At 54.5% G+C, this 14,786-nt stretch overlaps 2 protein-coding genes across 2 annotated transcripts in view; one reads left to right on the plus strand and one right to left on the minus strand.

The window, feature by feature from the left end:
- On the plus strand, window positions 1–5,147 carry LOC149427409 (tyrosine-protein kinase STYK1-like). The gene is made up of 3 exons (XM_089668071.1): window positions 1–85; window positions 1,617–1,713; window positions 3,693–5,147. The coding sequence occupies exons 1-3, from the start codon at window positions 73–75 to the stop codon at window positions 3,865–3,867; spliced, it is 285 nt and encodes a 94-aa protein (XP_089524197.1). The 5' UTR covers window positions 1–72; the 3' UTR covers window positions 3,868–5,147.
- TMEM269 (transmembrane protein 269) overlaps window positions 4,202–14,786 on the minus strand; it is a 25,000-nt gene continuing 14,415 nt past the window's right edge. Inside the window, 6 exon segments of the mRNA XM_089668070.1 lie at window positions 4,202–4,784; window positions 6,456–6,597; window positions 6,599–6,657; window positions 8,546–8,689; window positions 10,061–10,158; window positions 10,942–11,089. Of these exon segments, the coding sequence (XP_089524196.1) occupies window positions 4,675–4,784; window positions 6,456–6,597; window positions 6,599–6,657; window positions 8,546–8,689; window positions 10,061–10,158; window positions 10,942–11,089 (701 nt within the window). The 3' untranslated portion in view covers window positions 4,202–4,674.

Raw genomic sequence — 14,786 nt, forward strand, 5'->3', positions numbered from 1 at the left:
GGCCGAGCCCGACAATCTCTCAGCTTCTCCTTCTCTCCCTTCAGGTGGTCGTTCGGCATCTTACTGTATGAGATGGTGACTCTAGGTAAGGGCGGAGTCAGGGTGTGTACGGCGTATTGGTAGGTCACATGATCCAGTATATATACAGCAGATATAGATGGAGACGCAGGGCAGGATAAACAATATTCATTTTCCTGGTGACAACTGTGCAATAGAGGATTTCCTGTGGTGTCTCTACGACAGGAAGTGAAGGGAAATCTCCCCAGTGAGCACAGCCAGGAAAAATAATATCATAAAGTAACATTGTTTATAAACATCGATCAGACGGGAGATGGAGAGATACAAAGTAACATTGTTTATAAACATCGATCAGACGGGAGATGGAGAGATACAAAGTAACATTGTTTATAAACATCGATCAGACGGGAGATGGAGAGATACAAAGTAACATTGTTTATAAACATCGATCAGACGGGAGATAGAGATACAAAGTAACATTGTTTATAAACATCGATCAGACGGGAGATAGAGATACAAAGTAACATTGTTTATAAACATCGATCAGACGGGAGATAGAGACACAAAGTAACATCGTTTATAAACATTGATCAGACGGGGGATGGAGAGATACAAAGTAACATTGTTTATAAACATCGATCAGATGGGAGATAGAGAGATACAAAGTAACATTGTTTATAAACATCGATCAGACGGGAGATAGAGAGATACAAAGTAACATTGTTTATAAACATCGATCAGACGGGGGATGGAGAGATACAAAGTAACATTGTTTATAAACATCGATCAGACGGGGGATGGAGAGATACAAAGTAACATTGTTTATAAACATCGACAGACGGGAGATAGAGATACAAAGTAACATTGTTTATAAACATCGATCAGACGGGAGATAGAGATACAAAGTAACATTGTTTATAAACATCGATCAGACGGGAGATAGAGATACAAAGTAACATTGTTTATAAACATCGATCAGACGGGAGATGGAGAGATACAAAGTAACATTGTTTATAAACATCGATCAGACGGGAGATGGAGATACAAAGTAACATTGTTTATAAACATCGATCAGACGGGAGATAGAGATACAAAGTAACATTGTTTATAAACATCGATCAGACGGGAGATAGAGATACAAAGTAACATTGTTTATAAACATCGATCAGACGGGAGATAGAGATACAAAGTAACATTGTTTATAAACATCGATCAGACGGGAGATAGAGATACAAAGTAACATTGTTTATAAACATCGATCAGACGGGAGATAGAGATACAAAGTAACATTGTTTATAAACATCGATCAGACGGGAGATAGAGAGATACAAAGTAACATTGTTTATAAACATCGCTCAGACGGGAGATGGAGGGATACAAAGTAACATTGTTTATAAACATCGATCAGACGGGAGATAGAGATACAAAGTAACATTGTTTATAAACATCGATCAGACGGGAGATAGAGATACAAAGTAACATCGTTTATAAACATCGATCAGACGGGAGATAGAGATACAAAGTAACATTGTTTATAAACATCGATCAGACGGGGGATACAAAGGATGATATATATAATCGATGTCTGTATCTCCCAGGCGCCCCGCCTTACCCTGACGTGGATCCTGCAAAGATTCTAAAGACTCTGAAAAGGAATTACAGAATGAAGAAACCTCAGCAATGTGGAGAGCGACTGTGAGTACTGAGGGGCGGCACCTCATTCATCCCCACAGACTGAAGGGTTAATGGGGGGGTTATACTGTACAGTGACACACTGACCACTAGAGGGCAGAAGAGGACAAGGACAGGCCCAATATGCTCCTCATGAGGGGGGGAGGGGATGACAGGTCTTTTCATTCTTTTCTTTGGGAAACAAATGCAAACTACATAAATAAAATCTGATCACTGAGCTCCTGAGAGCGACCCATTCTATAACCAATGTTTGTAGAAGCCGTCTGCATGCCTAGGGGCTTGATTGTATACCCGTGTGGCCATGGAGGGGATTGGGGCACCTGAATCACATGATTGGGAGGGGATTTGGGCACCTGAATCACATGATATGGAGGGGATTGGAACACCTGAATCACATGATACGGAGGGGATTGGAACACCTGAATCACATGATACGGAGGGGATTGAAACACCTGAATCACATGATACGGAGGGGATTGAAACACCTGAATCACATGATACGGAGGGGATTGAAACACCTGAATCACATGATACGGAGGGGATTGGAACACCTGAATCACATGATACGGAGGGGATTGGAACACCTGAATCACATGATACGGAGGGGATTGGAACACCTGAATCACATGATACGGAGGGGATTGGAACACCTGAATCACATGATACGGAGGGGATTGGAACACCTGAATCACATGATACGGAGGGGATTGGAACACCTGAATCACATGATACGGAGGGGATTGGAACACCTGAATCACATGATTGGGAGGGGATTGGGGCACCTGAATCACATGATATGGAGGGGATTGGAACACCTGAATCACATGATACGGAGGGGATTGGAACACCTGAATCACATGATACGGAGGGGATTGGAACACCTGAATCACATGATACGGAGGGGATTGGGGCACCTGAATCACATGATACGGAGGGGATTGGAACACCTGAATCACATGATACGGAGGGGATTGGGGCACCTGAATCACATGATACGGAGGGGATTGGGGCACCTGAATCACATGACTGGGAGGGTGGGGCCAATACTTGGGGCAATATGGTGTATGTCCTAGACATGACTTCTACACGGGGATGTATGGCACACCTGTGTATGGCTGTTCAGGAAACACGAGGCGTCCGCCATCATACACCCATGTGAACGGGGCCCTAACGGGACTTGTGATGGACAGCTTGGCCTTCATGGATACAATGATAAAAGGCTTGTGGACCAATAAGGAATCCATCTACTAAGTACCAGAATTGCAGGAATTGCCCCCATGGAAGGAGGGACCTTTGTAAATAGGCCCCTGCATTGTATCCGGTATGTGTAGGCCGGGAATAGGTTGGGGCCCCATGGATTCTTATGTACGGACAATCATTGGCCATAGTGAGGACATGCAGGAGGTGTGGTGGTCAGGGTCAGCCCTTCCTCCTAGGTGGTATGTACCCCATGGCGCCTCATGTCAGTGAATAGGGTGCCATGTTCTGTACCCACCACGGCCTGGGTTCTGTCGCACCCTATAGGGCCCCCCGACCATCACACCTATATCATCTTGTTGGACATGTCATTCCAAAACATTGACCATTGATGATGAGTGCCCCCCCCCCCCTCCCCCCACACACACCTTACCCCTGTGGCTATGCCTCCATTCCTCTTGGAAGACCTTTCCACAAGATGCTGGAACGTGTCCCCATTTGTGAGGTCCCATGCTGATGGTGGAAGAGAAGACCTGGCTTGTTGGGCCTCACATTGGGCACCAAAAAAGAGAAACTGTGACCACAAGTCTGGAGCAGCACAATTGTCTCCAATGTCTGTGAATGATGGAGGATCACTAGGACCCGTCACTGGAGCCCCCTGAGCTCCACCATTGGAGGGGGGGGAGGGGGTCATCTATATATATCTAGGGTGCTCTGTCATAGTTTGTGTACTGACCTGGATAGAGGGACCTCATTGTGATCTGATGTCTTCTGCCTCCCTCCAGGTATGATGTCATGACCAGTTGTTGGCAGTGGGAGGCGCCAAAGCGGCCGTGCTTCACCGAACTACTGAAACAGCTGCAGAACTCCTCCACCGAGGCCAATGGAAGTACTCCGCTCCAAGCCACTGACACCCTGGATTGGGCTGAATACCTACATGTGGCTGGGATCCCGTCCTGACACCAGACACCTCAATGGACTGAGAAGCCTTCATGGTATGAAGAAGAGAGCGGCTCCGGGTGCAGCCAGAGGTGGATGTTCTGCAGCCCAGAGAGACTTCTGATGGAGGACATTGATCACGGGGGGGAAGGGGGTTGGGGGGGTCTGACTCTTCATGAAGGTGACGACACAGATGACCTACCTCCGACCACTTACCACTGATGGCCAATGAGCCCCCCTCCCCCCCCACTGCCTTATGATGAATCGATGGCTTGGGATGTGAGAAACTATGTGGTGGTGGTGGTGGTGGTGGTGGGGGGGGGGGGGGGGACGACACACTCAGCCATTCAGCCACTCGGATCTCATCGACTTTATTTCACTCTCCTATTTACAAAGTTACAGCAGAAAATATTCCCATCGTTCCCGATCGCACAGGACATTCCCGGGGGCGGAGTTCTTCCATACGGCACCTGAAGAACCATCCGGAAGGCTGACCGTCCCTCGCCCCGGCAGGTGTCCTCTGCTGTGAATTGGTTTCCTCCAACGTGGCAGGAAATGTGGGCAAAGTGGAGATACGTCAGGAAATGTAGCCACGGAGAAATCTGATTCGGAGGAGGGGGGAGGGGAGCGTCTCTGGATCTCCATATTTTGCTTTCTTCTGAATCCTGAGGATGATGATGACACGGGGCCCGTCCGGGTAGAGGTCTCTATAGACTGCTTGTATCACAGCACAGTCCTCACGGCAAAACCAAGGCCAACGCAGCTCACACAGCGCGCCCATCACACCGCGCGCCCATCACACAGCGCGCCCATCACACCGCGCGCCCATCACACCTCGCAGCTCCACAAGGCCTCCGGGAAGAGGATGTATGACATGGACCATACCAAGTGGTACAAACAGGCCAGGGGGGAGAAGGAGCACAGCATCATGAACACCCCTGCCAGGAGACAGCAACTGTCAGAGAACTGCTACAAGGAAAACTCCTCCTCCCTCTGCATGTAGGCTCCTCCCCCACTCTGCCCACACACCCAACTGTATGTAGACTCCTCCCCCACTTTTCAGCCACACCCAACTGTATGTGAACTCCTCCCTACCTCTGCTGACACACCCAACTGTATGTAGACTCCTCCCCCACTCTACTGACACACCCATCTGGATGTAGACTCCTCCCCCACTCTGCTGCCCCGCCCACCTGGATGTAAACTCCTCCCCCACCCTTTACTGAATTGTACTAATTGTAGAATATTTGGACTTTTTGTGAAGCTGCTTTACTTCTGCTGTAAAATGTGGAAAATATTGAGTGACTGCTTTGTGACTTCCAATGATTTACTCTGCAAATGTGGTAACCCATAGCAACCAGCAGACTGTGACCAGGAACTGAGACCTCCTACCTTCACCCCTGTCAGTGCCCAGCCTTGGTGCCGCCTGTACCCGCCATACCCCCCGTGTCTCACCCCTGTCAGTGCCCAGCCTTGGTGCCGCCTGTACCCGCCATACCCCCCGTGTCTCACCCCTGTCAGTGCCCAGCCTTGGTGCCGCCTGTACCCGCCATACCCCCTGTGTGTCTCTCCCCTGTCAGTGCCTAGCCTTGGTGCCGCCTGTACCCGCCATACCCCCCGTGTGTCTCTCCCCTGTCAGTGCCTAGCCTTGGTACCGCCTGTACCCGCCATACCCCCCGTGTGTCTCTCACCCCTTTCACTGCCCAGCCTTGGTACCGCCTGTACCCGCCATACCCGCCGTGTGTCTCTCACCCCTGTTGGTACCGCCTGTACCCGCCATACCCCCCGTGTGTCTCTCACCCCTGTCAGTGCCCAGCCTTGGTACCGCCTGTACCCGCCATACCCCCCGTGTGTCTCTCACCCCTTTCACTGCCCAGCCTTGGTACCGCCTGTACCCGCCATACCCGCCGTGTGTCTCTCACCCCTGTTGGTACCGCCTGTACCCGCCATACCCCCCGTGTGTCTCTCACCCCTGTCAGTGCCCAGCCTTGGTACCGCCTGTACCCGCCATACCCCCTGTTTGTCTCTCACCCCTGTCAGTGCCTAGCCTTGGTACCGCCTGTACCCGCCCTACCCCCCGTGTGTCTCTCACCCCTGTCAGTGCCCAGCCCTGGTGCTGCCTGTACCCGCCATACCCGCCGTGTGTCTCTCACCCCTTTCACTGCCCAGCCTTGGTACCGCCTGTACCCGCCATACCCCCCGTGTGTCTCACCCCTGTCAGTGCCCAGCCTTGGTGCTGCCTGTACCCGCCATACCCCCCGTGTGTCTCACCCCTGTCAGTGCCCAGCCTTGGTGCTGCCTGTACCCGCCATACCCCCTGTGTGTCTCTCACCCCTGTCAGTGCCCAGCCTTGGTACCGCCTGTACCCGCCATACCCCCTGTGTGTCTCTCACCCCTGTCAGTGCCTAGCCTTGGTACCGCCTGTACCCGCCATACCCCCCGTGTGTCTCTCACCCCTGTTGGTACCGCCTGTACCCGCCATACCCCCCGTGTGTCTCTCACCCCTGTTGGTGCCGCCTGTACCCGCCATACCCCCCGTGTGTCTCACCCCTGTCAGTGCCCAGCCTTGGTGCTGCCTGTACCCGCCATACCCCCCGTGTGTCTCTCACCTCCTGCAAACACCATCTTCTTCCAGCCCTGGGATTCCAGGATCTTGTCATGTGGGTAGATCCCCTGATCGATCATAAACAGGATCATGATGAGGGCTATGGCACGCAGTACCAGGGGGTGCCCACTGGTCAGGAGAGAGGCGGCAGGACAAGATGGCGGAGGAGTACGGACAGGGCAGGCCGCAGTACATAAAGGGGATTCCTGGGGAGGAGAAGACAAATTCAGTGCCTGGCATCCATATCACTGCACCCCACCCAAATCTGACCGAAGCTTGGAAATTTGGGGGTGTCACCTCTTGTGTCTCAAAAATCAGGGAGTTACTCCACCTGTAAAACCATACCTGTTTTGGGGGTCGTCTCATTGTTGCCCATCTAGTGCACCTGTTAGTTTCATGACCACCAAAGCAGCTGAAACTGATGAACAACCCAGTGGGGTGACTGTAGGCGGGCGCTCCCATTGGGGTGACTGTAGGCGGGCGCTCCCATTGGGGTGACTGTAGGCGGGCGCTCCCATTGGGGTGACTATAGGCGGGCGCTCCCATTGGGGTGACTCTATTCGGGCGCTCCCAGTGGGGTGACTCTATTCGGGCACTCCCAGTGGGGTGACTATAGGCGGGTGTTCCCAGTGGGGTGACTCTATTTGGGCGCTCCCAGTGGGGTGACTAGGCGGGTGTTCCCAGTGGGGTGACTCTATTTGGGCACTCCCAGTGGGGTGACTCTATTTGGGCGCTCCCAGTGGGGTGACTCTATTCGGGCGCTCCCAGTGAGGTGACTCTATTCGGGCACTCCCAGTGGGGTGACTCTAGGCGGGCGCTCCCAGTGGGGTGACTCTAGGCGGGCGCTCCCAGTAAAGTGACTCTATTCGGGCACTCCCAGTGGGGTGACTCTATTCGGGCACTCCCAGTGGGGTGACTAGGCGGGCGCTCCCAGTGGGGTGACTCTATTCGGGCACTCCCAGTGGGGTGACTCTAGGCGGGCGCTCCCAGTAAAGTGACTCTATTCGGGCGCTCCCAGTGGGGTGACTCTATTCGGGCGCTCCCAGTGGGGTGACTCTATTCGGGCGCTCCCAGTGGGGTGACTCTATTCGGGCGCTCCCAGTGAGGTGACTCTATTCGGGCGCTCCCAGTGGGGTGACTCTAGGCGGGCGCTCCCATTGGGGTGACTCTAGGCGGGCGCTCCCATTGGGGTGACCATAGGCGGGCGCTCCCATTGGGGTAACTCTAGGCGGGCGCTCCCATTGGGGTGACTCTAGGCGGACGCTCCCATTGGGGTGACTCTAGGCGGGCGCTCCCAGTGGGGTGACTCTATTTGGACACTCCCAGTGGGGTGACTCTAGGCGGGCGCTCCCATTGGGGTGACTCTAGGCGGGCGCTCCCATTGGGGTGACTCTAGGCGGGCGCTCCCAGTGGGGTGACTCTAGGCGGGCGCTCCCATTGGGGTGACTCTAGGCGGGCGCTCCCAGTGGGGTGACTCTAGGCGGGCGCTCCCAGTGGGGTGACTAGGCGGGCGCTCCCATTGGGGTGACTCTAGGCGGGCGCTCCCATTGGGGTGACTCTAGGCGGGCGCTCCCAGTGGGGTGACTAGGCGGGAGCTCCCAGTGGGGTGACTCTAGGCGGGCGCTCCCATTGGGGTGACTCTAGGCGGGCGCTCCCAGTGGGGTGACTCTAGGCGGGCGCTCCCAGTGGGGTGACTAGGCGGGCGCTCCCATTGGGGTGACTCTCGGCGGGCGCTCCCATTGGGGTGACTATTCGGGCACTCCCATTGGGGTGACTCTAGGCGGGCGCTCCCAGTGGGGTGACTCTATTCGGGCGCTCCCAGTGGGGTGACTAGGCGGGCGCTCCCAGTGGGGTGACTCTAGGCGGGCGCTCCCATTGGGGTGACTCTCGGCGGGCGCTCCCATTGGGGTGACTATTCGGGCACTCCCATTGGGGTGACTCTAGGCGGGCGCTCCCATTGGGGTGACTAGGCGGGCGCTCCCATTGGGGTGACTAGGCGGGCGCTCCCATTGGGGTGACTAGGCGGGCGCTCCCATTGGGGTGACTAGGCGGGCGCTCCCAGTGGGGTGACCATAGGCGGGCATCATTCCTTACCGCTGTGGTAGAAGCAGAGTCGTGTGAAGACGGCGAGGACGTACACCATCACCAGCGCCGCGTCCATCGCCCCTTTCCTGTGCAGCAGCAGAGCCGTCGCCAAACCAAATGATGTGAAATCTGCAAAGTCGTCCAACTTGGCCCCTGCGACCGAACATAAACACCCGCATGAGCCCGGGACTGTCAGCGCCCATCACACCGACGTCATGGCGCCGGCTGCATGGAGCGACCCCCCCCCCCCCCAATAGGAAGCAGATCCTGCGGGACGCTCCCAGATCCAACATTTCTTCACCTGCAGGGAAAGAGGACTTTCTATAGGGAGCACAGACAGTCCTCATTTCAGGCAGACTAAGGGGAAGCGTGGCAGACGGGATAACTGATGGAGGTCAGGGTACGGGTACCACAGACAGTCCTGGTTTCAGGCAGACGGGGGATGACTGATGGAGGTCAGGGTACGGGTACCACAGACAGTCCTGGTTTCAGGCAGACGGGGGATGACTGATGGAGGTCAGGGTACAGGTACCACAGACAGTCCTGGTTTCAGGCAGACGGGGGATGACTGATGGAGGTCAGGGTACGGGTACCACAGACAGTCCTGGTTTCAGGCAGATGGGGGATGACTGATGGAGGTCAGGGTACGGGTACCACAGACAGTCCTGGTTTCAGGCAGATGGGGGATGACTGATGGAGGTCAGGGTACGGGTACCACAGACAGTCCTGGTTTCAGGCAGACGGGGGGATAATTGATGGAGGTCAGGGTACGGGTACCACAGACAGTCCTGGTTTCAGGCAGACGGGGGGATAATTGATGGAGGTCAGGGTACGGGTACCACAGACAGTCCTGGTTTCAGGCAGACAGGGGATGACTGATGGAGGTCAGGGTACGGGTACCACAGACAGTCCTGGTTTCAGGCAGACGGGGGGATAATTGATGGAGGTCAGGGTACGGGTACCACAGACAGTCCTGGTTTCAGGCAGACGGGGGATAACTGATAGAGGTCAGGGTACGGGTACCACAGACAGTCCTGGTTTCAGGCAGACGGGGGATGACTGATGGAGGTCAGGGTACGGGTACCACAGACAGTCCTGGTTTCAGGCAGACGGGGGGATAATTGATGGAGGTCAGGGTACGGGTACCACAGACAGTCCTGGTTTCAGGCAGACGGGGGATAACTGATAGAGGTCAGGGTACGGGTACCACAGACAGTCCTGGCTTCAGGCAGACGGGGGATAACTGATAGAGGTCAGGGTACGGGTATTCCAACGATTCTCGGGGGCGTGGCTCAGGATGGCGTTTCTACTCAGGGGCGTGGCTCAGGACGGCGTCTCTACTCGGGGGCGTGGCTCAGGACGGCGTCTCTACTCGGGGGGCGTGGCTCAGGACGGCGTCTCTACTCGGGGGCATGGCTCAGGATGGCGTCCCTTCTCTCGCAGTCACGTAGACGTGGATCACGCCACGGGAACCTCTGGTCTCAGTATTGTTCATCCAGCAGACGGACCAATGGTGTCACTCACCCAGAGCCGAGCACGTGTTCAGCTGCCGAGCCACGGCGCCATCCGCCAGATCCAACATGAAGCCGGTGAGAAGGAGCCAACATGCCCACTGTCGGTACCTGCCAGAGAGAGAGCAGCCAATCAGAGAGCTCCGTCATCCCGGTATAGCAGGTTCTGGTATCACGACAAACCTGCAATCTGATCTTCAGGAGACAGGCCAAGGGGATCCTATGAGATCCTGAGATAGGTGGGGGGGGGGGGGGGGGGGCCTGAGGTAGGTGGAGGGAACCTGAGATAGGTGGAGGGGCCCTGAGATAGGGTGGAGGGATCTTGAGATAGGTGGAGGGGCCCTGAGATAGATGGGGATCCTGAGATAGATGGGGGGGATCTTGAAATAGGTGGAGGGGCCCTGAGATAGGTGGAGGGAACCTGAGATAGGTGGAGGGGCCCTGAGATAGGGTGGAGGGATCTTGAGATAGGTGGAGGGGCCCTGAGATAGATGGGGATCCTGAGATAGATGGGGGGGATCTTGAAATAGGTGGAGGGGCCCTGAGATAGGTGGAGGGAACCTGAGATAGGGTGGAGGGATCTTGAGATTGGTGGAGGGGCCCTGAGATAGATGGGGATCCTGAGATAGATGGGGGGGATCTTGAGATAGGTGGAGGAGCCCTGAGATAGGCGGAGGGGTCCTGAGATAGATGAAGGGGCTCTGAGAGAGGTGGAGGGGCCCTGAGAGAGGCAGAGGGGCCCCGAGAGCTCTGCCTCTGCTGTACTCCCATCACAGAGTTGGTATCTCTATGTGGAAAGTGGGCGTGTCAGACTTTAGAGGAGGAAGTCGATATTTGCATATTAAAGTGAAATCCGTTAGGCGGATGTGGGCGGCGGCCATGTCTGGGACTCACCCATTCAGGGTGCAGAGGATGGAGCTCAGGCCCATCAGCAGGTTGGCCAAGGACAGGAAGTTGGCGGCGTTCTTCCGAATGAACTCTCGCGTCAGGTAATGGGATGGCGGCCCTCGATGGATCACTTTCCTGGCATGATGGACGAGTCCTGGAGGGAGAACAGACAAGGTCAGCCCCCAGACACGCCCCTTTGTGCGTTCTGAGATTGTCAATAAAGTTATAAAGGATGAAAATCGGAATCTGGAGCTCAGAGCAAAAAAGAATGGAAGCGGACTCCGCCCCCGAGGATCCCTCCAAATCTCCCGGTAGATCTGACAGATTGCCGGCACTCACCGCAAGATAATCCGTATAATCTACAAAACGTAAACGTATCTAAAAAATGTATAAATAAATAAACGCACATTTATCATAAAAATGACATAATAGACAAATCCAAAGTGATCTGATCCAATCGGGATCTAATTGTGACACGAAAATGTGAAACTGCAAAATGGTCCCAATTTGGACCCCGTGTGGTGAAAAACCAAATGACACCAACAATCCCCCCAAATCCCTAAGAGGGATCAATACATAAAGACTAGTGCGATCAACTGCGAACCCCCAAAATTGGGGGATAATCAACCGAATGAAAGTGAGGAAATATCCAAACATTAAATGTAACAATCACAATGCTGCAATATTCCGGATCTGTCCTGAGGGATATGAACGCCCAATCACAGGCCGCGTGTGAATATACCAATCACAATGCTGCAATATAATGCTGCAGAAGGGCACACAAGGGGAGCACACAGGAGGACACACAAGGGGAGCACACAGGAGGGCACACAAGGGGAGCACACAGGAGGGCACACAAGGGGAGCACACAGGAGGACACACAAGGGGAGCACACAGGAGGACACACAAGGGGAGCACACAGGAGGGCACACAAGGGGAGCACACAGGAGGGCACACAAGGGGAGCACACAGGAGGGCACACAAGGGGAGCACATAGGGGAGCACACAGGAGGACACACAAGGGGAGCACACAGGAGGGCACACAAGGGGAGCACACAGGAGGACACACAAGGGGAGCACACAGGAGGACACACAGGGGAGCACACAGAGGAGCACACAGGAGGGCACACGGGAGCACACAGGAGGGCACACAAGGGGAGCACACAGGAGGACACACAAGGGGAGCACATAGGGGAGCACACAGGAGGGCACACAGGGGAGCACACAGGAGGGCACACAGGGGAGCACACAGGAGGGCACACAGGGGAACACACAAGGGGAGCACACAGGAGGGCACACAGGGGAGCACACAGAGGAGCACACAGGAGGGCACACAGGGGAGCACACAGGAGGGCACACAGGGGAACACACAGGAGGGCACACAGAGGAGCACACAGGAGGGCACACAAGGGGAGCACACAGGAGGGCACACAAGGGGAGCACACAGGAGCACACAGGAGGGCACACAGAGGAGCACACAGGAGGGCACACAGAGGAGCACACAGGGGAGCACACAAGGGGAGCACACAGGAGGGTACACAGGGGAGCACACAGGAGGGCACACAGGGGAGCACACAAGGGGAGCACACAGGAGGGCACACAAGGGGAGCACACAAGGGGAGCACACAGGAGGGCACACAAGGGGAGCACACAGAGGAGCACACAGGAGGGCACACAGGGGAGCACACAGGAGGGCACACAGGAGGGCACACAGGGGAGCACACAAGGGGAGCACACAGGAGGGCACACAGAGGAGCACACAAGGGAGCACACAGGGGAGCACACAGAGGAGCACACAGGAGGGCACACAGGGGAGCACACAAGGGAGCACACAGGGGAGCACACAGGAGGGCACACAGGAGGGCACACAGGGGAGCACACAAGGGGAGCACACAAGGGGAGCACACAGGAGGGCACACAGAGGAGCACACAGAGGAGCACACAGGGGAGCACACAGAGGAGCAATACATAAGAAGAAGAAGACTTCCAGTCCGCTATTATATTTGATATGAAAGTATTGCGGTTGCAGCAATGTATCCATTCAGATGGTTTTATTCGGATACAAATGGATAGATTTGTTGCAACTGCAATACTTTTCATATCAAATATAATAGCGGACTGGAATTCTTCTTCTTCTTCTTCTTCTTCTTCTTCTTCTCCTTCTTCTTCTCCTTCTTGCAGGTCACGGCTCATGCGCAGATTTTATATCGGGAAAACAATCGGCCGTTTTGCCCATTATTGCCGGGAAAATCGGCTGATTGTAAAAATTGGCCGCAAATTTTCCGATATGCCCGATAAAAAAAAGGTGCAAAAAGCCCGAAAAACTGCCGACCAGTTAACCTACTAACAGTGCGAACATCGGCTGGTGTTGACCCGTCTATGGCCGCCATTTGGAGACTCTTTTTCTAGTTAGCTTAGTAGTTACTACATGTGGAATTCACGGTGTCAGGTTTCCTCCTGCGCAGGTGGTGGAGCACAACATTCTGGGTGAGGTTGGGTAGATTCGAGGTCTTTAGGCGGGGGGGGGGGGGGGGGGGGGCGTCCTGGACAAAGGCATGGAGGAATGTCAGGTCCCCGTAGCTGCTGTCTGTCAGTCTCTGGGGGCGTGGCTTCTCTTTCTGTCCTTTCACGTCCCCTAGATTTTTGTAACATCAGATTTTTGGAGAAAGGCGGCATGTATGTGATGAATGTGTGGGATCAATGTATGGGATCAATGTGTGGGATCGATGTGTGGGATCAATGTGTGGGATCAGTGTGTGGGATCAATGCGTGGGATCAATGCGTGGGATCAGTGCATGGGATCAGTGCGTGGGATCAGTGCGTGGGATCAGTGCGTGGGATCAATGCGTGGGATCAATGCGTGGGATCAATGCATGAGATCAATGCGTGGGATCAATGTGTGGGATCAATGTATGAGATCATTGCGTGGGATCAATGTATGAGATCAATGCGTGGGATCAATGTGTGGGATCAATGTATGAGATCAATGCGTGGGATCAATGCATGAGATCAATGCATGAGATCAATGCGTGGGATCAATGCGTGGGATCAATGTATGAGATCATTGCGTGGGATCAACAATCGGGTATTGGCATTTCTCTCCTCTCGAGCTGTCACGCTGACAGAGGAGAGGAGCAGAGAGCTGGTATCGGCATTCCTCGGAGGGGACATCTACACTGATCATCAGAGCATTGATGATCAGTGTAGCCCCAGCAGTGCCACCTGTCAGTGTTCATCAGTGAAGGAGAAAAATCATTTATTTACTAAATTTTATAACAAAAACTAAGAAAAAACTTTTCAAAATTTTCAGTGGTTTTTGGTTTAAGAAAAAATAAAACTCCCAGCGAGGAATAAATCCCACCAAAATAAAGCTTTATCTGTCTCAAAGCAATGCTAAAAAATTCATCTGGGTCCAGTGTTGCATGACCGCGCAATTGTCATTCAAAGTGTGATAGCGCTGAAAGCTGAAAATTGGTCTGGACTGGAACGGAGGGAGGGGGGGAAGTGTCCGGACTGGAAGGGGGGGGGGGGGAAGTGTCCAGACTGGAAGGGGCGGGGGAAAGTGTCCAGACTGGAAGGGGGGGGGGAAAGTGTCCAGACTGGAAGGGGGGGGGAAAGTGTCCGGACCGGAAGGGGGGGGGGAAAGTGTCTGGACTGGAAGGGGGGGGGGAAAGTGTCCAGACCGGAAGGGGGGGAAAGTGTCCGGACCGGAAGGGGGGGGAAAGTGTCCGGACCGGAAGGGGGGGGGGGAAAGTGTCTGGACTGGAAGGGGGTGAAAGTGTCCGGACCGGAAGGGGGGGGAGTGTCCGGACTGGAAGGGGGGGAAGTGTCCGAACTGGAAGGGGGGGAAA

Source organism: Staurois parvus, unplaced genomic scaffold (genome assembly GCF_062004578.1).
Source record: "Staurois parvus isolate SC_StPar_1 unplaced genomic scaffold, SC_StPar_1.0 ptg003792l, whole genome shotgun sequence".
Taxonomy (NCBI): Eukaryota; Metazoa; Chordata; class Amphibia; order Anura; family Ranidae; genus Staurois; species Staurois parvus.